This window comes from Leucoraja erinacea, chromosome 25 (assembly GCF_028641065.1).
Source record: "Leucoraja erinacea ecotype New England chromosome 25, Leri_hhj_1, whole genome shotgun sequence".
NCBI classification, from domain to species: domain Eukaryota; kingdom Metazoa; phylum Chordata; class Chondrichthyes; order Rajiformes; family Rajidae; genus Leucoraja; species Leucoraja erinaceus.
In genome coordinates this window covers 30492616-30518411 of record NC_073401.1, presented here as the reverse complement: position 1 = coordinate 30518411, position 25796 = coordinate 30492616, and the positions used below count along the sequence as shown (strand labels likewise).

The 25796-nt window shown below is 42.7% G+C and overlaps 1 protein-coding gene across 10 annotated transcripts in view; it reads left to right on the top strand.

Annotated features, from left to right (window-relative positions):
* Positions 1–25796, top strand: part of arvcfb (ARVCF delta catenin family member b) — a 213969-nt gene that overhangs the window by 175109 nt on the left and 13064 nt on the right. For all 10 annotated transcript variants that reach the window (XM_055655433.1, XM_055655434.1, XM_055655442.1 and 7 more), the window contains 4 exons: positions 2680–2751; positions 22448–22575; positions 22993–23143; positions 25157–25349. In XM_055655433.1, coding sequence (XP_055511408.1) covers positions 2680–2751; positions 22448–22575; positions 22993–23143; positions 25157–25349 — 544 coding nt within the window. The remainder of the gene's footprint in view (positions 1–2679; positions 2752–22447; positions 22576–22992; positions 23144–25156; positions 25350–25796) is intronic.

Here is a 25796-nt window from a genome sequence, read left to right as displayed (position 1 = left end):
ACGCGTTGAAATGTTATAAAGATTGGACTGCAGACAAAAATAATAGTCGATAATTTTAATTTAAAATATTAGTTTTGCTTGGTATGGGTTGAAATTTCAAATTGGTAACGCAAGTAAAACGATTGCATGAACCCTTTAACATTCCCTTGGTCACTGGATTCTCCCAACCCAATTATCTCTGAACCTGTCTTGTTAAATGCCTGTCTCCGAGATGTTGTTGCGGCAATGGCCAAAATGATTTTTGAGTGCGCCGTACAAATTTGGAAGAGAATGTTTTCTGTCCCGCGATGATTCTGATAATAACTATCAGAAATGTTCATATAATGCTTTAATGGCCTGTCCTCGTGTTGGGATGGGAGAACCAGGCTTATAAATTTATATGGCAATATTAGGAGAGGAAACTTAGTTTAGATTAATCGTTTTATTGAACCAACTGCAAGTGAAAATGGAGGATATGGGTTTTATGTATTTTTATATTGTTACTGCCAAAGGTGAAAGACCCTTTTCCCAGTTCTTACTAAATCACAAATGCTTTTCTCATGAGTCGTTTGATTGTTCCTTTTTTCTTTGCACTTTTCCTCATTGCTCTTGTCCCATTTAGAGGAATGGTTTAATCAAGGTAAGACTCCTTTTTGCTTTATTGTTGTTTGGTTCAACTTGTTCCCAATGCTGTTAATATGTTCAGGTTGATGTGACGTGTGAACTATTATGGAATAAGAATTGTCACGGTATTATATTATACCGTGATATTATTGTCCTATAATATCACAGTGTGGACGTTTGGTTTAGAGCTACAATGTGGAGACGTGCCCTTAGGCCCATCAAGTCCACACTGACCAGCAATCACCCAGACACTAGTTCCATCCTACACACCAGCGATAATTTACAGAAGCCATTTAACCTGCACATCTTCAGAATGTGGGAGGAAACCAGAGCACCCAGAAAAAACCCACGAGGTCACAGGGAGAATGTACAAACTCCATACAGATGGCGCCCGCACTCTGGATCAAACACGGGTCTCTGGCGCTGCAAGGCAGCAAATCTGCTGCTGCTCCACCCTGTGGCAGGTTACTGAACGTTATATGAAACTTTCAAACCGCTATGAAACATCAACTAGACAATAGTGTGCCTCAAGGGAGACACTTGTTGACTGTGATTTGAACGTAGTGCGAACTCCCTGTCATTATGAGGAAAGGGTGTATTGTGTGGCGCATCACACAAGTATAAACGGTTAGGTGATCATCAGACTGAAGTGTATTACAGGGGCAAGGTAATTGCGAGGATAGACCCTGTGAAAATTATTCCTTTGGGAAGACCCAAGGGAAAAGGGATTTCAAAAATTAATATTGTTATTGAGGTGTAATTTTGACAGAGTTCGAACTCAAGGATGTTGCTAGGATACGAGGGCCTGTGCTATAGGAACAGGTTGGGGATCCTTGGAGCACAGGAGGCTGAAGGATGATCTTTGAGTGGTGTATAAAATCACGAGGAGAATAGATGGGGCGAATACACAGTCTATTACCCAGGTGTTGGGAAGTCAAGAATCAGAGGGCTTAGATTTAATAAGAATCTGAAGGGCACTTTGTCACGTAGGATGGTGAATATATGGAACAAACTTCCAGAGGAGATAGTTGGTGCAGGTTCTCTCACACCAGTTAAAATATGTTTAGACAGGCACTTAGAAGGGAAGGTAGATACACAATGCTGGAGAAACTCAGCGGGTGAGGCTGCGTCTATGGAGAAAAGGAATTGGTGACTTTTTGGGTCGAGACCCTGAAGGGGTCCCTGAAGGATCTCGACCTGAAACGTCACCAATTCCTTGTCTCCATAGATGCTGCCTCATCCGCTGAGTTTCTCCAGCATTTTGTGTGTACCTTCGATTTTACCAGCATCTGCAGTTCTTTCTTAGACATGGAAGGGAAGGTTTGGTGGGATATGAGCCAAACACTGGCAAGTGGACCCAGCGTAGATGGGGCATCTTGGTCGGCAGGGACAAGGTTGGTCGAAGGACCTGTTCCCGTGCTCTCTGGTTGAAGCGTGTATTGTGTGACTTGTCTTATACGACTCAAATACCAAAGGTTGAGAGATTTGTCTGATTGAAGTGGATAATGGGTTCAGCATAATTGTATTCAGCAGAGTTGTGTTAACTCAACGTGATCCTGTTCAACATAATAGACCCTGTAAAAGTGATCCCCTTGGAAAAGCCTGGAGTAAAAGGGATTCAGAAAAATAAAAGCTGAATTATTGATTTTATTAAATAGTTTCTTGACTTGAGAGATGAGAAACTTTCTCTCCCAAAAGCAATTGAAAATTTAAAACATTCATGGTTGTGATGGGATATTTAGCAATGATGGAAAATGGAGCTGAGATGCATTTCAGCCTCGATCGAACTTAATTTAGACCAAGCTGCCACATCTTTGGTCTTAATATTCTCCTTTCAAGGAGAAAGTTAGACGGGGGATTAACACAGTTGACTCCAGTTCCTGTTGACTCCAGCTTCAAGGCAAGCTGATGACTGGAGTTAAATGCTGCACCATTGTTTGACGTGTGTGTGCTGTGCTTTTTGGCATTGACTGTGACCATGAGCAAATAGTTACATCTGACGTGATTGTCTCAATGCTTTCAAAAATGTTTGCAATCCAGTGACTTCCTGCCTTTGTTTTTCTTGCCCATGCTCAGGCAAAAGGAATGTGGACACTGACAAGAACTTTGATACTCTGGATTTGCCAAAACGTATAGAACCAGTGAAAGGTACTTGATATGCACTGAAATGTCCCAGATGATTCGCTTTCTAATTAGATTTTGCAGGATTCACTCGTTCATCACTTCTTGCTTTGTTTTATTCCCATTATGCACATAATACATTTATTCGTAAATGTTTTTAGTGTAAGTGAAACTCCATAAAATGAATACTAGGCTGTCTCATGCACCTTATTCATTATTTACTGTTGTAATTTATGAACAATGAATGTACCAAATTGTGTGACAGGAAAAAATGTGGAATCGTTTTTCCCTCAACGCAAAGCGTGTGTAACAATGTAAAAACTCGCGTCATTTGTGTTTCAAGACAAGGGCAGGTTGGAGAGGAATCGTTTTATATTGCACTGCCTCAGATACCATCAATGTTGCACCATTCTGCTGTTTTGCACTCGTATTTATTCTTGTATTTGTCATTACTGTGTGAGTACCACTAACTCTGAGCTTGATGCGAGCAAGGTATTTCAGTGCACCCCACTGTGTACCACAATAACCTAATCTGAATCTTAACCTATTTGTAACTTTACAGGGAATCCTTTAGGTTGAGATTTGAAGTACTTCAAGCATTCCTTTACACTGCATTGCTGGAATAGTTTCCATATTAAAGTTGGAAAGAAGTGTCCTAAATTAACCTTCGATTAATTCATCTGCTTACATTTGAGGTTATCAGTTCCTGTTGCATTGATCACAAACCTATCAGATATTTTCCCCATTGTTGGGATGTGCTTGCTCAACTGGTTCTGGGAGTAATAAAGCCGATCTTGCAGAAGCACGTGCAGATGAATACAGCGTCTCCTGCAATTATCTGTTTTGTTTACTCAACTGGGATTAAATACTTAACAACAGTAGATTGCTTTGTGTGAATTTGAGCTGTAGGTAGATGGATAAGATGCATTTATTTTTTTAAGATTAATTGTGGAATGTGCGCATTGATAGTAAAGATGGCATTTATTGTGCAAACCCATTAAATCACAACGTATTTTCGCAATGTTTGAGAAACATTTAGATACATTCAGGGACAGGATAGGTTTTGAGGGAAGATAATGGTGTAAACCTGCATCTGCAGTTCCTTCCGACACATGGTTTAGAGGGATATGGGCCAAATGTAAGCTGGGAGGACTATTGTAGATGGGACATGTTGCTTGCTGTGGGCAGGTTGGGCCGAAGGGCCTGTTTCCACATGAAGGGCTGAATGGCCTGTTTCTTTGCTGTTGGAAGTTGGGCCAAAGGGCCTGTTTCCACCCTGTATGACCATGACTAACCGAATTTTGTAGGGGGGTGTGGCAGAGAGCCTTGAACTGCTACATTTGTTGAGCTGTACAGCACAGAAAGAAGGCATATTGGGCTAGTCCTATTTACATTTGGCCCATATCTCGGATGTAGCCTTTCCTTGCCCATGTCTGTTCAAATGCATTTTGGAAGTCATAATTGTATCCTACATGGCTTCCTCTGGCAAAACTGCCACTTGGAAAATTATGTTTACAAAGCTCTTTCCCTGCATATAACTGTGCAATGACACTGTTCAGAAAATAAGCTTTTTATTGAGTCCAAGGTGAATCCATCTACATTTCATGTTCTCCTCTACCTGTTGTTATCAGAAGTGACTATTGTGACTGGCTTCATCTGTGGTAAACACAGGCTGCTGATTAATGAAGGAAGATATGTGGTTGTGGTTCTGTTTGTTGATTGGAAAGACATCCAAGGTTTGAGGGAACAAAGAAAATTCATTCCTCTAAGTCAAGGGAAGGAAGTAATGAGTTGCTAGTATGTGCAGCTTGCATTGTGTATTTTTAGCACCTTATCAGCTGTTTTCAGCAAAACTCTGAAATCTTGGCTCCTAACTAAGATATCTTGTTGAAATGTGCAGGGCATGTACTGGAGTGGCTGTATTAGGTGAACTGAGGTCAAATTTAGTACAAAATGAGCCCTAACCCTGGGGGATCACCAGGTCTCTTGAGCCACATGGTCTAAGCATTAACAACTGGTATGATGAACATATTTGACATTAAACATTAACTTATATTTTCGGAGTCAACGGGCAATGCAGCAAATAAACATGCTTTTTGGCCCACTGTATCCATTGCCAACCAAGCTGGTATACTGGGCCAGTCCCATTTGACTGTATTTTGCCCAAATCCCTTTGTAGTTTCCCTATCCATAAATCTTTTCAATGTCGTAATTGCATCTGATTCTATAGCTTCCTCTGGCAGCTCTGTGGGTTTTTCTTTTCTAGCTTGAGTGATACAACACGCAAACGGACCCAAAATGTCAGCTATCCCTGTCCTCGAGAGATGCTGCCTGACCTGCTGAGATACTCCAGCACTTTGTCTTTCTTTGTAAGTCAGCATCTGCAGTTCCTGGTGTCTGCACCTTACTCAACATTGGAAGGACTGCAGCAGTTCAGGCAGACTGCTCGCCTCACCAATATCTTCTCAAAGGCAATTGGGGATGGCCATTAAATGGGGCTCCTCCAGGGATATAAAATAGGCAGCCATCTGTTGTGTGATATTTTGAACTCTGAATAGAAAAATAAAATTGGACTGAATTAAAATGTGGGAAGTTCAGAAACATTGTTTTCCAAAATGCTTTTGATCTTTATCCCATCTCCTCTGAATTGGCTTCTTATAGCATTGCAGTTGTATGTCTCATAAAATGTCTTACGTCCAATGGCCCTTCAAAGAGGCACCAAGTTGGTGAAGGTAGACACAAAATGCTGGAGTAACTCAGAGCATCTCTGAAGAGAAGGAATGGGTGACGTTTCGGATTGAAACCCTTCTTCAGACTAAGTTAGTGAGTGGTGAATAGCACAAGATTCAACTGGTCTGGCAACTGGAACAGATGGGTAGCAATCGGGAACAAAAAGTGTAATCTCCCCAGTGTCAAACTGCAACTACTGTGGCTAAGGGGATTGACATGGATAGAGAACTGGTTGGCAGACAGGAAGCAAAGAGTAGGAATTGACGGGTCCTTTTCAGAATGGCAGGCAGTGACTAGTGGGGTGCCGCAAGGCTCGGTGCAGGGACCTCAATTATTTACAATATAAACGATTTAGACAGAGAATTAAATGTGACATCTCCAAGTTTGTGGATGACACTAAGCTGGGTGGCAGTGTGAGCTGTGATGAGGATGCTATGAGGCTGTAGGGTGACTTGGATATGTTGGGTGAGTGGGCAGAAACAGTATAATGTGGATAAGTGTAAGGTTATCCACTTTGATGGCTAGAACAGGAAAGCAGGTTATTATCTGAATTGTGTCAGATTAGGAAAAGGGGAGGTGCAACGAGACCTGGGTGTGGGTAGACACAAAATGCTGAAGTAACTCAGCGGGTGAGGCAGCATCTCTGGAGAGAAGGAAAGGGCGATGTTTCAGGTCGAGACCCTTCTTCAGACATGGTATGCTTGTACATCAGTCACTGAAAGTAAGCATGCAGGTACAGCAGGCAATGAAGAAGGTAATGGCATGTTGGCCTTAATTGCAAGAGGATTTGAGTTGAGGAGCATGGAGGTTCTACTGCAGTTGTACAGGGCCCTGGTGAGACTGCACCTACAGTATTGTGTGCAATTTTGGTCTCCTAATTTGAGAAAAGACATCATTGCTATTGACGAAGTGCACAGTATGCACAGTAGGTTCACAAAGTTAATTCCCAGGATGGCAGGACTGACATATGATGAAAGAATGGGTTGACTGGGCTTGCCGGAATTCAGAAGGATGAGAGGGTATCTTATAGAAACATATAAAATTCTTAAAGGATTGGACGGGCTAGATGTAGGAAAAATGTTCCCGATGATGGGGTAGTCCAGAACCAGGGGTCGTAGTTTAAGAATAAGGGGAAATCATTTAGGACTGAGATGAGGGGAAACCACCCAGAGAGTTGTGAATCTGTGGAATTCTCTGCTACAGAAGGCAGTGGAGGCCAATTCACTGAGTTAGATTTAGCTCTTGGGACAAAAGGAATCAATGGGTATGGGGAACAAGCAAGAACGGGGTACTGATTTTAGATGATCAGTCATGATGGCAAACTCCTGCACCTATTTTTCTACGTTTCTATAAACTTCTATCAGGTCTCCCCTCAACATCTGGAGTTCTGGAGAAAACAATTCTGTCCACCTTATAGCTCACACTCTCTAATCCAGGCAGCATTCTGGTAAACCAATTATGCACCCTCTACAATGCCTCCACTTGTTACTAAGTTTGGACTTCCTACTTACCATGTATAGGAAGGATCTTCAGATGCTGGTTTACACCGAGGATGAACACAAAATGCTGGAGGCCAGGAAGCAGGCCAGGAAGCATCTCTGGAGGAAAGTAATGGGTGATGTTTCAGGTTGAGGCCCTTCTTCAGACTGAGATACTCCTGAGATGCTGCCTGGCCCGTTGAGTTAGTCCAGCCAGCATTTTGTGCCTACTTACTATGTATATTCTCTGTGTAATCAATTCTCTCCTATTTGGTAATGTCATCTCAATCATTTCTGCTTCCATATGATGTTGAAAGAGAATTGCAAAGGGCTGAAGAGCAGTGTACAACAATGGAATTGGGAATGTGGATTTGGGTGCGAGCCAGAATGAAGTGGTGGAAGTAAACTGAAATGACAAATTCACAGCTTTCCACTAAAATGAGCAAATTAATGCAGAGCTTTGTTTGTTGAACATAATGCAGAGAGTTTTCATTTCTCAAGTCCCCTGTGGTATGTTGACAGATACAAGTGTCCAGGAATACATTGCTTGCCGTTCGCATGAGGGATGGCACTATGATTATCAGTCAATTTTTCTCCTCAATACTTGTGAACAATGTGATTAATGCATGAATGATTTTTGACAACTGTGTCTGAACTATATTCTGCCACTGACTACAATACAAATATGTCTAACAAAATTAGTCTGAGGAGGTGTGATGGCCAATTGTATGTTCATATCTTTAGCATTTCTCCTTCAAGCTAGTAGATTTAGTATGAGTTGCCGTTGTTTACCGTGGTTATAATAGAATTGGAATACTTTGGTCTCTCTGAAATTGTTTTAGCATTAACCACAATGGGCATATGCACATGGAAATGGATTTGGTGGAGACCACAGCACTAAATGTAATATTGTTACTTCTTGTTCTGTCTTGGTCCGAAACAAGAAATCTTCTGAAGAAAATTGAAAATGACTTCTGAAATGCAGACATTAAAGTAGCAGGGCACAGACATTCGGTAGCATAAATACAAAAACAGGGATGGTCAGAGATGCTGCCTGACCCGCGGAGTTACTCCAGCACTTTGTGCCCTTTTGTGTTCAGCCAGCATCTGCAGTTCTTTGTTTCTGCACACACTTATTCTTTCTCTCTTGCTTTGTGGGAGCTGTGAAAAAATCGAACCACCAGTCTCGTCAGTTGTAATAATTTTAATTAATGTCTCCCAGTTAAACCTCGCAAGTTCCTGGAGACCAGTACACATGTTGAACTGTAGCCTGGCATCTCTGGAGGAAATAAATGAGTAAAGTCATGAGAATCCAAAAGTCTGCAATTTTGTCAGAAAAGTGCACTATTAACAATAATTCTAATTTAATCTGCAACTCATGTACATAGTTTAGTATTATGCTGGTGAAGAAAATTCTAATGCACATAATTGCCTTTTTTGATGGCCCATAAATCAATCAATAGAGCCTGAAATTAGAAAATTGGAACTAAAATGACTGAATGGAGTCTTGATTTAGTTGGCACTGAAACCTGATGCAGCTATTTGTGATCATTTATAATGACTCCGGTAACTTTAATGCAGCACTACTTTCAACATTAAACTGGTAGTCACAGAGAGAACGTGCTAACTCAGCACCCTTACTCAGGATCGAACCCGGGCCTCTGGCTCTCGTGCTGTCCGCTTGTGGTTTTTTTGAAGTAAGATAGATATTGCAAAGTTACTTCCAAATAAAGTTGGAAGCAATTAGTTGTAGGTAATAGAACTTGAAAGAGGTGGAAACGTTTTGTCCTTGTTCACTTCTTCCGTCCTGCGAATTTAGAAGAAGCCTTTAACATTGTTATTTGTTGGCCCATGCTTCAAGAAACATTTTGGGGAAATGTGTTGTGAATTTGAATGCAGATATTCCAGCATAAACTTTGAGGCCCATGGGAATGTGCTTTGCAGTTTTTATTAGCTGGGAAAGTTTCTTTGTTTGTGCCAATTCTCCGTTTGGTTAGAGCTAGTGGCAGCAGTCTAAGAAAGGAATTTAACATTTGAAGCACAATTTAGACAACTTGGTTATGATAGCTATCCGCACTTTCTTAAAATGATCTGTTATCTCTCATACAGGAAAGGAATGTTACACAGTTTGCATTCCTATCTCATTACTTGATCGCTAGCTGAAGCCTCCCTCCCCGAGAGGTGCACAGATTTGTTACCTTGGTTATTGGGGCATTAATGTTCCACTGTCTAGACGGAAGTCTGTCAGGCCTTAACTGAATGTCTCTTTGTTGCATTTGTCATAACTTGCTCAAATAAAATGGTGTTCAGAAGGACTACATGACCCATTAGTCTCACCGAAATAAAATGCACGCACCACAACATTTCACAGGTATTAACAGATATGAGTGTAGGAAGGAACTGCAGATGCTGGTTTAAATCGAAGATAGACACAAAAAGCTGGAGTGACTCAGCGGGACAGACAGCAACTCTGGAGAAAAGCTCTCTGTAAAAGGGTCTCGCCCCGAAACGCCACCTATTCCTTTTCTCTAGAGATGCCGTCTGACCCGCTGAGTTACTCCAGCATATTGTGTCTACCTTCCATTTAAACTGGCATTTGCAGTTCTTTCCTACTACGCCAGCTTTTTATGTCTATTACCAGATATTAGATCCAGTTCAATTTTGTTTCAAATATTTGGCCCTTTGTCCACCCTGGTGGTGTTCTGTGATGGCTGGAATTTATATTTTATTAGAAGTATGGAAGGAAGCTAGTCGGGTTTAATTATTGCCATCGTCTGATGCCAATAATTGATTCCCACATTTACAAATTGAGGAGAACATCGTGTTCAATTATTCAGCAAGGCCAAGCGCATTAATGTGTACAACTGCCAAATTGGATGGTGAGGACTGGGGCGAATCAACAAATTATTATGAAGTACTTTTTAGTTAATAAAAAGCAGTTGAATATAACCCTTCATTGGAAACAATAAAGTAGCCAGTCTGCAGCAAGTGGCATTAATGTTTCATGAACTTTGGACCAACTTTTCAAGACAAGGTTTTACAATCAATTAAACATTTCCAATAGATTCAGGATCATAAAATAGTTTACGACGATTTAGTTCAAAGTATTATTGTGTTATGGGAGTTGAATAAAACAAAACTACTCTGCATTGGGTGCAATGAATAAGCCTGTTTGTAGCAAGTAACATTACTGTTTGTAGCAAGTAACATTCCATTTAATCAACTTTATTACATTCAAGTTAAAGTTTCCCATGGATTCAGAAACGACATTAAAAATTAATTTCAAATTATTTCAAGTTCTAGAGGGAGCCACAAGCCTCCGCCCTGAAGGCAGAGATAGATTCTTGATTGGTTCTGGTGTCAGGGGTTATGGGGAGAAGGCAGGAGAACGGAGTTTGGAGGGAGAGATAGATCAGCCACGATTGATGCCAGAGTAGACCTGATGGGCCGAATGGCCTAATTCTACTCCTATTACTTATGACCTTATTATCTCAACGGACTTCGAAAGAGTTGCCTTTCTTATTTTCACAAATGCAATCCCATCGCCTCTGTTCACTAGTTTTAAATACAGTGCAATAAATGCATCAGTATCATCCAAGTCAAGGGTCGAGTGTTTACGGTCAAATATCCTGAAATGAAACAATGAAATTCTTGCAGCAGCACAGCCGACCTGTAAACATAGTCATTCGGTATCGGTTGATCAGCAGTAAGTAACTTTCATGAGAAGTATGAATGAAGCAAGCACATGAAAGCCTGCTTTATTGGGGCATTTAAAACTAAACTGAAGAATCTGGTCAAGTAGGTTTGAAGGAGATGTGCAGGGCAAGTTTGTTTTGTGCACAAGGTGATGATGGGTGCCTGCAGCACACTGCCAGGTGGTGGATGCAGGCAGGTACGACAGTGGCATGCGTTTAAGGGACTTTCAGATAGGCACATGGATATGCAAGGAATGGAGGGAATTGGATCGGGTGCAGGCAGAGGTTAGTTTGACTTGGAGTCATGTTCTACATGGACATTGTGGGATTTTTCCATGTTTCTAAACGGGCTGCTGTGTAGCAAAAGGGAAATGTGGGCAAATAACGCAGCTCCACATGTAATAATGAACATATGACTTCCACCATGTATGATGGAGGTGAAAAATGGAGTCAAAGTTGCAAACTGCAATGTTAGGCAGCATGGGGAGATCAGCCGAGATGGTATGAAAGGGGCAGCCATAAGGGATCAGTGGCCTATTCTTGTTTCTGTTTTCCCTGTCTTGGATTTGGGAGAGTGTTTCTGACCAGTTGCATGAAATCTCCAGCCTCTTGCTGGTACAAACTACTGAATAAGATGCTGCACTGCTGTGTACCCGTCAGCTGCTGGGCACCATTTTGTTTGATCCAACGCAAAATGTTCTGCTTGGTTCAGCCTGTTTATCTTTTCCAGCTTTGTGCAGAAGTTCTGTACACGTGTTCCCAGAATCCAAGTTAATCCCTTTGGCCTCTTATTTTGTCAAAAGAATTCCAATAAATCTGTGAGGCATGGCTTTTCTGAACTAATGATGCCTGTGCTGTGTGGGTGAACAGTGTTGGTGTGTTTTGCCGTGCTGTTGAACTTTGCTGTGGGGAAGTCTTTAACCTTGATGTATGAATATTAGACTTGCCCTTTATCATCATATGCTCCCTGGGGTATGTCACCACGTTTTATGAGCTCGTAAAACAAGTCTAACTGACTGGCTTGAGAAATGTTTGCATGGTACTTTATTTATTTCACTTCCATACTTTCTATGGCTTTAAATCATTTAATTTTTGGTCCTGATATCATGAGTTGTTACTTTTATATTCTCTCAGTTCTTCTTAGTCTATGTTCTGTATTTTTACTTCTATACATTTGAATTGTTTGTTTGTGTGTGTTCTGTTACTTTTCATTTCACTTCAGTAATTTCAACTGCTTTGCCAACTCTGGTTTTGGTTTTGCATGGAACATAGAGCAGAGGAACTGGGTGACCCACAATGTCTGTGCCGAACATGATGTCAAGACCAGTGTTCACAGCCTGCACACGATCCATATCCCTCCATTCTCTGCATATCCAGGTGCCTATCCAGAAGTGTTTAAGAAGGAACTGCAGATGCTGGCAAATCGAAGGTACACAAAAATGCTGGAGAAACTAAGCGGGTGCAGCAGCATCTATGGAGCGAAAGAAATAGGCAACGTTTCGGGCCGAAACGTTGCCTATTTCCTTCGCTCCATAGATGCTGCTGCACCCGCTGAGTTTCTCCAGCATTTTTGTGTGCCTATCCAGAAGTCTCTTGAAATGCCACTATCGTATCTGCCTCCACCACCACCCCTTGTACGTTTGGACTTTTATTTCTTTGAAAGTCCCTGGCTAAAATATAATCGCAAAGTCATTCTGGTCTTGCAACAAATTCTCATTCTCTATATAATTTACTTTTCTTCGATGCTATTTAATTAGCTACATATTTCTTGGTTCAACACTTTAATCTGCTCCATTTTGACCTTGCCTTGGGTTACAGTTTCAAATTTGGCATTCCAGTCAGTGTAGCAACCCGAGGATGCAGCATTTCTCAGCCTAATAATTAGTTCCAATGCGTACAGTTAAATAGGGAATGCATTTTGCATTCATCTGAAAGCCACTGAGTGTTTTGTAATTAGAAGCAATTAAAAAAAAACCCCGAAACATCGCCTGTCCATATTCTCCAGAAATGCTGCCTGACCTGCTGAGTTCCTCCAGCAGTCTTTTTTTATAACCCAGCATGGCGGGTGAATAAGCAAGCCATGCACAGTGAATCAAAGAGATCTTTATTGTTGAAGTATAGACAACAACACACACACGAATGGGGGAAGGTTGACCTGGGGCTCAATACTTATACTAGGGCACGCCCCTAAAGCTCGTGACAACCCCTTCCCGCCATTACCCAGTCTCGTGACCCTACCCGCGACTGGCGAGGGTTCACACAGTAAGTGGCCTAACCACCGGGTGGCGCCACACCAGCATCCAAGCAGGGTTCCGACCTGAAAGATGAGTCTGAAGAAGGGTCTCGGCTCAAAGAGTCGCCCATCCTTTTCTCCAGAGATGCTGCCTGACCTGCTGAGTTCCTCCAGTATTTTGTGCCTGTTTTGTAAATCAGCATCTGCAGTTCCTTGTTTCTACTGCTTTGTTTTTCTATTTACTGTAAACCTATGCACTTAATAGTCCCGTTGTACTGATTAATACATTGGAAAGCACTTGGACCGGAAACGGTTTCTTGAATTGCACTTTAACTTATCTGTAGCTCACCGGACCAGTCGGGTATTCTCTCGCTCATTTTTAAATTCTACCCAAATGATGAGCACATCTTCGTCTTTTGCCATGCCACTCCTTCATTTAGGTTCCATTATACTGGTTTCAGGGATGCTGGGTTTGCCATTTAGGGAGAGATTGAGTAAATTGACGCATTATTCTTGACCGTTTAGACGTGGTTCTAATTCTACAGTCCACAGTGAATCTTGTAAATCTCCTCCCATTAGAAATGAAAGCTGGGCAGGTTTATCTCCAGTGACGCTTGTCCAATATCTCGTCTCAGTTTAACTTGAAAGCAAATCACATTGAACCTCTCAAAATGTGCTGAAGGCTTGAACTTTGAGATGCGTGTGGATATTTCCCATGGCTTGGGATTCTAGGATCCAGGGCACTTTTTGAGAATAAGCGGTCAGCTGTTTAGGACTGAGCTTCCTTTGCAATTCTCCACCCAACGCGTAGTGGAAGTTCCATTGTCGCATTCTTTTGAAATGGAGGTTAATAGATTTCTGGGAATGAAGTGAATCGGGGAGAGGGAGATGCAAGGAACTGCAGATGCTTTAATCTTCATCAAAAACAAAGTGCTGGAGGATCTCAGCGGGTCAGGCAGTGTCTGTGGAGGGAATGGGTGTGACATTTCAAGGCACGGGAAGGGTCCAGGCCCAAAGTGCCATCCATCCATTCCCTCCACAGATGCTGCCTGACCCGCTGAGTTCCTCCAGCACTTTGTGTTTTGCAGGCGATACAGAAGTGGTAATGAGGTAGGTGGAGTATGCACCGTATGGCTACTCTTACGCCCCTTTCTTCCATCATGAAAGTGATGGCCACATCTCTCCAGCCTTGTGGCTGACTCCTTCATGGTTTTTGTTGATACTTCACCCAGATACAAAAACTTTTTTTTCTTGTCTTAATTCAAGTTTATTTCTCAGAACTTGATTTAGCCATGATTTGAATTTATTCCTCTCGTCCAATTATTTGCTTCCGCCTCTTCAACAGCATTGGCAATTATTTACTTTTCCAGCCGCTCTCTCCACTAAATCTGTTTCCAATGAATCCAATTACTGTCTAATTTTTGGAAGTTGGAAATCAATAGCAAGTTTCAAAGCTTAATTTCTGGTTAATGTTTGTGTGGTTCCAGTCAATGGAATCTGGCACTTAATTGTCATTTCACTGGGTATTTCATGGTCATTTCAAGGATCTGAGTTTTGTAAGCGCATGATAAATATTTAATTCTCTAAAGTTTGTATTCCCATAAAAATATTGTCTCAAATTACATGCAATGAAATGAGCTTAACTGCTTGTTCTTGCAGTTCAAGATTTAAAAATAAATCTGCAGCAATGTAAAATTATCTTCTAAAATTATCACATAATGTTTCATTGGGGAGGATTATGCTGGCAGTTTTCACCGAGTTGTCTAGATAAAGATAAATCAGCCGTGTTGTCTGATCTTTCTCCAAGACTTGCATGGATTGACCTATCAACAACTTTTACCGTACCCTACTTTTACCCAGAGTAGGGGAATCAAGAACCAGGTTTCAGGTAACGGGGGAAAGATTTAAAGGAATCTGAGCAGCAACAGTTTCACACAGAGGGTGCTGGGTGTATGGAACGAGCTGTCAGAGGAGGTAGTTGAGACAGGTGATTTCACAACGTTTAAAAATCATTTGGACATATACATGGATATGATGGGTTTAGAGGAATATAGGCCAAACGCAGGCAGGTGGGACTAGTGTCGATGAGGCATGTTGGTTGGCGTGGGCAGATTTGCACGTTGTATGACTCTGACTCTAAGCAGACATAAAGGGCTTTCTTGGTTGTAATTGCCTTCAGTATGGAAAGGTCAATTGTCCAATCATTGCGGCAGCAACAACTAGAGTTTAGTTTAAGATTTAGAGACACGGCATGGAAACGGCCCTTCGGCCCACCGAGACCACACCGACCATTCACACATACACTAGATACAAGACCACTTTCTTAATCTTGCGAATCATGTGTATGTTCCATGTTTCTCTGTGGGATCGCTGATTAAGAGTGAGGAGCATTTAGCTCAGTGCTGCATTATTTTTGGTGTGCATTTTTTAAATTAGGGTAACTATTTTTCTGCTTTTGTTGAAGTTGAGATGTGCAGTACTCCAGGCCCGATGAATGAGATTGTTGGGGTACCAGTGCTCTAGGACACTGAAGATAGGCACACACAAAGCTGGAGTAACTCAGCGGGTCAGGCAGCATCTCTAGAGAAAGGGAATAGGTGACGTTTCAGGTAATCACAGAGGGGGTGCAGCGAGAGAGGGTGTCACAGAGTTCTCGTCAAAGAGAGGAGTTGTTTGACTATTGAGCTTAATTGATGCGTATGGGACTTTTATGTAGATTCATACATATGCAGATTTTAAGTACTGTATGTGTACAGGCAATGAAAAGACGGAGGTGGAAAGACTTATGGCTGCACTTGATCAGTGGCTGCTCTGAAAGATGGAAAATAAATTCCTTCCTTCATTTGGTTTCTGCTGGTTTATCTTAATTCAGATTTGTTACAAAGTGAAGACCTTGTCTTGAAGCATGCACTGTCTACATTTCTGCATTAATACGACAGCACCGTCATTTCTAAAGCATCATTTAAATATATCCGAGACATTTTTTGGGTTACTTGACAGCCACAAAATGAAAGCAAGGAGATGTAAACGTGTACAGCTTCAACTGGGAAATTGTTCCTTGACACCTTTAAAGCTGAGAATATAAGCTAAGGCTTATTAACAGAAAACAAATCACAGCAAGAATTAATTGACAATTTTAGGATTTAAAATCTCACATTCCCAAAAGCAGCCACCAATAGTGGTGATGTAAACTCAATGTAATGACTCCTTATTTGTAACAACTTTTTTTTTGTTTAATTACATTGAAAGCCTTTTTTGTGCAAACTTGGCATCTGAGGATTATGTTGAAGGGTTTGCCATCTCCAATAGATGTAAAAGATTAAAAAAAAATAATTGAACTGTTCCATGTAAAAAAATGTTTTAATAGGTCTGCAGTCATACAAAGGTGAAAGTTTCCTCTCATGGCATTACCTGAATTTACCATGAAGGGAGAAAAGAACTCCAGCAGTTCCATCCTTATTATCTGCAGATTGGACCTTTGTGGTTAAATAATTTAGCATTTTGTTTTTCCAAGTGAAGGGTTATGGTTCAGTTCAACTCAATGGCTGAATTGTTAACCACCAGAATGGTAGAACTTCTTCAAAGTAGGCACAGCTTGAGGAGATTTTGCAGTGGAGTAGACAAAATGTTTTAGAAGGAACTGCAGATGCTGGAAAAATCGAAGGTAGATAAAAATGCTGGAGAAACTCAGCGGGTGAGGCAGCATCTATGGAGCAAAGGAAGATCTCAACCCGAAATGTCACCTTTTCCCTTCGCTCCATTGATGCTGCCCCACCCGCTGAGTTTTTCCAGCATTTTTATCTACCCAGAATGTAAGATGTCTTTTTAAAACAATCTTTTCTTTTCTGATGTCGTTCGATATTTTCCATGTTTGCTTTTACTATTCGAGGTGATAGCCTATTGGGGAAATGGTCTTAGCTTATGAAATTGGGTTGGGTTTTAATTTTGTTCCCTTGTGGTGGACGTGTAAAGGCTGCAGAAAGTGATTTGTGATGTTGTCTTTGTTGTTTGAACGTGACATCAGATACTGCCTTTTCAACAAAATCCTGCAATACATGTGCTTTATGCTACGAGAAATAAGCTTCATCTGTTGTAAAATAAATAATTAAGCTTAGAAACAAGGAGCTGCAGATGCTAGTTTACAAAAGTAGATGGTGTTGGAATAACTCAGTGTGTCGGGCAGCATCTCAGGAATACATGGATACGCGACATTTCGGGTCGGGTTCCTCCTTCAGACTTAAAGCAGCATTGTTATGAATACAGACACAGGGTGCTGGAGTAACTCAGCAGATCGGGCAGCATCTCTGGAGAACATGGATCTCAAAACACGTTTTGGGTCGGGTTCCGTGGGTTTTACGAAGGATCCTGCCCTGAAAGGTCACCTATCCATGTTTTCCAGAGATGCTGCCAAACCCACTGAGTTACTCCAGCATTGTGCCTTTTGTTGTAAACCAGCATCTGCAGATCTTTGTGTTGAAGAAGGAACTGCAGATGTTGGAAAATCGAAGGTACACAAAAATGCTGGAGAAACTCAGCGGGTGCAGCAGCATCTATGGAGCGAAGGAAATAGGCAACGTTTCGCCCCGAAACGTTGCCTATTTCCTTCGCTCCATAGATGCTGCTGCATCCGCTGAGTTTCTCCAGCATTTTGTGTACCTTCTGCAGGTCTTTGTTTCTCTAGTTGGGAATAAATACCCTTTTGAACATGGAGCTGATTTTCTTTAGTAACATTGAAATGTTGGTGCGGAGGTACAATTGAGTTCATAAGGCTAGTGTTAAGGTTGCCCCTCAAATTCTGTATACATGCATATTTGCATTTGAATTCAAGGAAGTCAACAAAAATCTCAACAGAAAAGAACTGATTGAATTCACTTTGTCCATTGTGTGTTCATGAATGAACTGTGAAAGAAAACATCTCCAACAGCAGTAATCCAGGGGTATTAATGCTGGCTTGTAATAGGACCTAAATTGTTCAGTAAACTGAATTCCTTATCAAAGAAACATAGAGACATCGAAAATAGGTGCACCGCCATTCATTGTGATCATGGCTGAAATATAAAGATTTTTAAATCGTTCAAAAGAATCGTCAGTCTAAACTTTATACATGAGGGTAAGCAATCCTTCACATCCTATTAAAAGCACATTTCATTTTGGCTTCATAACAAGTAGAAATTTGAGTCCTTGTTGAAAAGCGTTTGGCAAATGTTGAGCAAAGATTATTGTTAATGATTTTTCCAGCTGCTCCCTTTCCCTAAGTCCGTGTTAAAAGCTCCTGGGAGAATGCACTTCTCCTTAGAAATGTGTACCACTTGGGTGCCACCCAACTATATCATTAACGCCTATAAAAAAAAAACGTAATTAACATTTTCTGCTCCATTGGACTCGAGAAGAGCTCTTTGTACTCGTATTCAACAGGCGTCTGTATTTCACACTTGTGTTTACGGTTGGGCACTATGATGTGATTTGTGCTCAATGTTGAAATATGACGTTTAGATCCCATTTGGGATCATGTTGAGTCAACACCCACATAGAGGAGCTCGAGGCAGAGCTTCTCAGACTTCTGTGGAGTGAGCTTGTTCAAAATGCCTCTGAAGATTCCATCTTGTCGTTCATTTTCATACAAGGAGTTGACATTGCCACTTTCATTTCACTGCACATCTCGTATGTGTATGTGACAAATAAACTTGACTTGACTTGACATCACGTTCAGTGCTGTTGGTGGCAGTCTTTGGAACAGTCAGCCATTGTATCTGTGTCTGCTCGACAAAGGTAGACACAAAATGCTGGAGTAACTCAGCAGGTGAGGCAGCATCTCTGGAGAGAAGGAATGGGCGACGTTTCGGGTCGAGACCCTGAAGGAATAGGTGACGTTTTGGGTCGAGACCCTTCCGGGTCTCGACCCGAAACGTCGCCTATTCCTTCGCTCCATTGATGTTACCTCACCCGTTAAGTTTCTCCAGCATTTTTTGTCATCAGTCTGAAGAAGGGTCTCCACCCGAAACGTCGCCCATTCTTTCTCTTCAGAGATGCTGCCTCACCCGCTGAGTTACTCCAGCATTTTGTGTCTACCTTCGATTTATACCAGCATCTGCTGTTCTTCCAGATACATTTTGCCTGCTCTACAAAGTTTGTCCCTCTCCTTTTCCCCTGTCTGTGTCTGCCTTGGATCTTCATTTCTTTAATTGTTTATCCATCCCTTTCCAATAAAAACGTAATTCTGTTTCCACCACAGTCGGTGGATGTGCATAGATGCCTAATCAGCCTGCCGTCCTCCACAATGAAAGCCAACTATTAACCACAACTTGTTAGCAGTGACTTTTGCCGGCCATTATATGCCTCGTACCTATCCTGCCAGCTATCTTTTAACAACCCTCTTCTTTCCAACTTGGTGTCAGCTTTAACCCTGATTATGGCATATTGATGCATATCCACTCAGCCATTTTCGGTATGTTTTGGTTTACTTGTGAGAGGTTCGCACAAAATCAACAGCCCAGGGGTCTCCAGAGCCGTATCCATCATCTGAAGATTTGTGTGAGATTAAAGTCAGATCCTCTATTAATAATTCTTCCTCTGCCATGTACCTGGCTCCGGGGAATTTCTGGCAAAGAGTGCAGATTGTGACATGGATGTTGTAATATTCATTACTGTATAAGCTGAACCTAATCAAAGGAATAAAACTGCCTGAGGGAATGCATGAAACGCTAGCTTGTTCATGCTGTCCAGTTTTATCATAGACCAGTTGAGTGTAAAGGATGACCGCAGGCCATCAAGCCTTGGTGTTACTAACGAGACATGTATTTATTGCATAGACTGGATGGGCACTGTCTGTTCACGTGTTGGAACAGGGAAAGCTAAGGGGTGGACTAACAAAGGTGTACAAAATTGGGAGACACAGATAGGGTAGATAATGAGAAGCTTTTCACAAGTTCCCAAGTTTAGGAGTAGAATTAGGCTATTCGGCCCATAAAATCCACTCCGCCATTCAATCATGGCTGACCTCTGCCTCATAAGCTTTTTCCTGCCTTCTCCCCATAACCCTTGAATGGATGAAGGAATGAATACATTATTGTCAGTTGACAAGTCACATGCAGGGCGCTTACATCGTTCTAATCACAAATATGCCTATCCCTGCCGTAAAAATATCTACTGACTTGGCCTCCACAGCCCTCTGTGGCAATGAGTTCCACCGATTCACCACTGAAGAAGTTCCTCCTCATCTCCTTCCTAAAAAAACATCCTTTAATTATGAGGCTGCGCCCTCTGGTCCTAGACTCTCCCACCAGTGGAAACATCCTCTCCACATCCACTCTATCCAGGCCTTTCATTATTCTGTAACTTTTGTTCATTTACTTGTGAGAAGAGATGGCAAGACCATGATTGGACATGGAGTCTAAAAGCAGATTCAGTTGATTTACAAAGGAATTTTGAAACATGAAAATTCTTTATTTTGGCTCTTCCTTGAAACATGCGAGCAAACCTGCAGGACGAGCAATCCTTACTCTGGGTGTGCAGTTCATGCAAAAATAATTGGTTTAGTTTTGAGATGCAGCATGTAACCAGGCCCTTCTGGCCACCAGTCCAATCTGACCATCGATTACCTGTTCACACTAGTTCTATGTTTAAAAAAAAAGGAAGGGTGCTGGAGTAACTCAGCGGGTCAGTAAAATACCTGGAGAACATGGTCCCGATGTTTTGGGTCGGGACCCTGCAGGCAGTTTCTGAAGTTGTCTATTGTCATCCCGTGATAGGATTCTGTGTTATGCACACTTTCACATCCGCTCCTACACACTAGGGGAAATTTACAGAGGACAGTTAAACTACCAGCCAACATTTCTCTAGGGTACGGGGAGAAACTGGAGCATCCAGAGGAAATACGCGCAGTCACGGGCAACACAGACAGCAGCTGAGGTCCGGGTTGAACCAGGGTTTCTGGTGCTGGGAGGCAGCAGCTCACCCAGTATTGCCCTCTCACCCGGAGTAGTCGCTAAATTGATTCTAACTTTAAATTCCCTCTAACTTTTGTGTCACTAATCAGTGTTGACATTTCTGTGCAATATTGAACAAGTTCCTGATTGTAGTGGGTGCTTTGTTTCATTGAGGTGCCTGATCTCTGATGCAGATTAAACAGTCCTCTGGTGCCATTGCTATGTCTGCGGCCATTAACCATCCTTGTCAATATTTATTCAAGTCAAGATTAATTTTAATATTTAATTTGTCATAAGTACAGCAACAGAGCCATTCGTACTTGCTGCAACTTAACAGGCTTGTAATCATAATAACACAGATAAATATGTAATGATCAGTGGTACAATAAATCAGGGGTCGGCAACCTACGCCCCCCGGGCTGAATGCGGCCCATAAACCAAAATCATCCGGCCCGCAGGCGGGTTTTTTTCACATAATTAGCCGGCCCGCCGACTTCCATCACCTCCGGTACCTCCCGAGGCCGCGCCAGGCGCGGAGACGCAAGGAAGCCTGCGCTGGCGACCACAATAGCGGAGCCATCGAGCAGCGCCGTGCATGGCCGAGCGCCGAACTGTGGCTGTACCACATCCTGCGCAAAGCCACCGGCACGGACACGCATCTTCTGTGTCTGGGCTTCACTGTCGGGGTCAAAGATCCGCTCTGTGATCTTTGGTCGGGATCGGGGATGTCAATAGGCCGGGGACGAGAGAGCACCCATCTCATACTCCAGTTTATGCCGAAAGTGACCCTTGGCTTTTCTAATGGCCTTTTCAAGGCTGTATCTGGGGAAGAAGGTTCTGACGGTCAAACCAATCTATGCATCTCATCATTTTACATGCTTCTATCGCGTCTCCTCTTCAGAGAATATTCCTCGATTATTTATTATGTCCCTTTGTTGATGTGGTTTTATTTTGAGCAAGTATCATTGTGGCTTCAGCTCATGTATTTTCCCAGGAACTATCTGAATCACCTTGTAGGAATGAGTCTGATTAATTATTGATTATGCCCCACTTCCATTTATCTGCCCTGTTATTTTTTCCCCCCCCCCCCCCCCCCCCCCCCCCCCCCCCCCCCCCCCCCCCCCCCCCCCCCCCCCCCCCCCCCCCCCCCCCCCCCCCTCCCCCCCCCCCCCCGCTCCCGTTTGGCATACCACCAAACATGGACAGCTTCTTCCCCTCTGTAATCAGGCTACTGAATGGTCCTTCCATAAGCTGGGGCACTGTCCAATTCACCTCTACCCCCATTGCGGACATTGGACTTTACCTCTGGAACTGATGCGCTACAATGCTGAGAACTCTGCAATCTGTATCTTCCCCTTTGATCTACCTGTTGTATGAGTTTGACTTGATCGTATTTATGTATGGTATTATCTCATCTGTTTGGGTAACATACGGAGCAAAGCTTTTCACTGTACCTCGGTACACATGACAATAATAGACCTAAACATTGTTTCATTTAACAATGGTGTCGTGCATTACTCTTGGAGCATTTTTAATGCCTCTCCCTCACCAATTATATTTGCGTTATATTTTTAGCTGTTACAATGTTGTTCCTTTTTCAGAGATGCTGATGGTGAATTCAGTTGTTTGCAGATGGATTCAATGTGATGCATCTCTCCTCAGGCTACGAGCTGTTGTACCAACCCGAGGTGGTGCGTCTCTACCTGTCCTTGCTCACGGAAAGTCGAAATTACAACACGTTGGAGGCGGCGGCAGGAGCTCTGCAGAACCTCAGCGCTGGGCAGTGGACAGTGAGTGCAATCATAGCATGACCCCAACACTCAACATGTACCTGTTGCAATTGAACAGTATATAAAACTATGGGGGTGTGGACGGTCAGATAGATGCAAAGTGCTGGAACAACTTGGCTGGTCAGGCAGCATCTCCGGAGAAGATGGATAGGTGATGTTTCGGGTCGGGGCAATTCTTCAGACCCGTTGAGTTACTCCAGCATGTTGTGTCTCTCTTTCGTTTAAGCCAGCATCTGCAGTTCTTTGTTTTTACATTTTGATCTTTTTGCAAAAAGAAGTTAAAATAATTGAAACGTAATTGATCTTTCTGGATTCCAGAACATCACTCAGCTTCACTGCTGTATAAAATAATTACATGCAATTTGTTTATCGGGAATGAAAATGATTAAAGGTTTGTTATTTTCCTTTCAATGACAGTGGTCCAACTACATTCGTTCGACTGTGCGGAAAGAGAAAGGTCTCCCCATCTTGGTGGAGCTGTTGCGATCAGACTCTGACAAAGTTGTGCGAGCCGTGGCCATCGCCTTGCGAAATCTCTCTGTGGACGGCCGCAACAAGGACCTCATAGGTATAGTACTAACGCTACGTGTCCTGTAGTTCTAACTTTATTTGTCCGATCCGAAAAGTCAGGGTGGCGCAGCGGTGGAGTTTCTGCCTCGCAGCGCCAGAGACCCAGGTTCAATCCTGACCTCGAGTGCTCTGTATACGGAGTTTGCCCGTTCTTCCTGCGACCGGGTGGGTTTTCTCCGGGTGCTCCGGTTTCTTCCCGCACTCCAAAGATGTACAGTTTTGTAGGTTAATTCGCTTTGGTAAAATTGTAATTTGTCCCTAGTGTGCAGGATAATGTATGGGTACGTGTGATCGCGGATCAGTTCGGATTCGGTGGATGGGTGGGCATTTTTCTGCCTTGCATCTCTAATCTCTAAAAGTAAAGTCTAAAGTCACCTTTCCATGTTGTCCAGAGATGCTGCCTGACCCACTGAGTTACTCCAGCATTTAGTGCCTTGCGTTGATGTCAAGGCAGTTAAACGGATTTTCACTGGACTGATTGAAATTCAGGGGGTCATTAGTTTAAATTCTATCCTGCCACTTGAACTAGGTTCATCTTTCTATAGCTGTTTTGCCAGTTTTCATGTGGTCCACTGAATAGCCTGTATTATAGTGGACAACTGACGATCCTGGCATGGAGAAACTGTCCTGATCAGTCTCATCCTGTCCAAGGGAAGTCTCTCTAATCTGACAGCACTGGAGGTCCTTGGCACATGCTGTGTACTTCTGCGACTAAGAGGCAATGAGCCAGCGAGGAACCATAGAGGAGGTTGTGGAAGCAGCAGAGGTTTAATTGATGGGCCAGTTGGCTGCAGACGTGTGTGTGCGCTTTGTTTTCTTGCCAAGAAGAAGGCCTGTCTGTATTTTCTCCCCTTCCTAATTGAGAGGCTGTACTTTTACACGGCGCCCAGTTAATCACTGACAATCATTCCCTTCCCGTCCTAATCCCATTGTCTCCACCCACTGGGATTTTAATTATCGGTGGGTTTTGATTATGGCGGGATGGGGGGGGGGGGGGGGGGGGTTGGGGGTTAGTGTTGCGGGTTCTAATCTTGTACCAGACTTCCTGATAGACGCATTGATTGCCAAGAAGTAAAAATCTTCACCAGGATGAAGAGGGGTCTCGACCCGAAACGTCACCCATTCCTTCCCTCCAGCGATGCTGTGGAGTTACTCCAGCATTTTGTGTCTAACCGGCATCTGCAGTTCTTTCCTACACAGACCCATCTTACAGAGCAGCCAAGGACATCCATGCAGTCCACTTCATTTATCTAGCGCCAAATGTGGGAGGACAATGTTTTGGAATAAGAATTTAACTGATTACACACTTGATGGACACCTTTGGGAATTAAGTTAAACGTACAACAAATTAAGTAAATGACAGTGTCCCGTCTTACCTAGTTACTAGGGTTACATATTCTCTTAACACAGCTTGTAAAAGGTGCAAGGATATAACTAGGAGCAAGGACTGTACCATTGCCATCTATGTTATTTATTAAGATCACAGCTAGGTTGAATTTTGGACTCGTTCATTGAGTGTTCTGTCCTTAACCTTAACTCCTGTCTCCCTCTATATCCTTGAAGTGGGCTTCTGTCTGTCCTGAACATACTTAATGACATGGATAGCCTCGTATTTAATATGTGGCTAAGGTTTTTAGTTTAGAGATACAGCATAGAAAGAGGCCCTTCGGCCTTCCAGGTCCATGCCGAATGTCAATGACCGGTGCACACTCGTTCTGTTACCCTACATTTTCATCCACTCCCTACACACTGGGGCGATTTACGGATGGCAATTAAACTACAAACCTGCACGCCTTTTGGATGTGGGAGGCAACTGGATTACCCAGAAGAAAACCGACACAGTCGCAGATAGAACATGCAAACTCCACACACGGCATCCGAGTTCGGGATGGAACCCATGTCTCTGCGGCTGTGAAGCAGCAGCTCTACCAGCTGCGGTATCGTGCTGCCCTTGCAATGTGGGTGAGAAAGATATGCTGTGATGGTATTTATGGTTTGTCCCTTCCTGTAGGTAATTATGCCATGCATGACCTGGTGAGCAACCTGACCAGTGGACAACAAAGACCTGCCAAGAACCTCGAAGAAGATACAATAGTCGCAATCCTCAACACTATCCATGAAATTGTAACCGACAGTTCATCAAATGCTCGATCCCTCATTCAGGCACAGGGCATCGAAAAGCTTGTGGCAATCAACAAATCAAGGTAAGCTCTATTATGTAGAATATGCAGCAGAGAAGCAGTCTGCTTTGCTCAACAGGGTCTTGGCAACGTTTATGCTCCACTTGAACTTCTTCCCATCTTTTCTTCAGCATAATCATCCTTCTCTCTTTTGTGTTTTGGTTTAGTATGGTACTCTCAAAAAAAAGATACAGCATTAAAACAGGCCCTTCGTCCCACCATGTCCATCCATCGATCACCTGTTCACACTAGTTCCATGGTATCCCACTTTCTCATCCACTCCCTGGGGACAATTGTTCTGAACCGCTCTTCGTGTTTCAGCCTTCCTGTATTGAACCTTTTCTGTTCAATGTTTTGTCTCTCCGTGCATTTTTCCAACCCTTTTCTTGCTTGCTTTTTGCCTTTGTATCAAAATTTAATTTAGTTTTGTTATTAGTTTGGAAGTCACGGCATGTAAATCAGCCCTTCGGC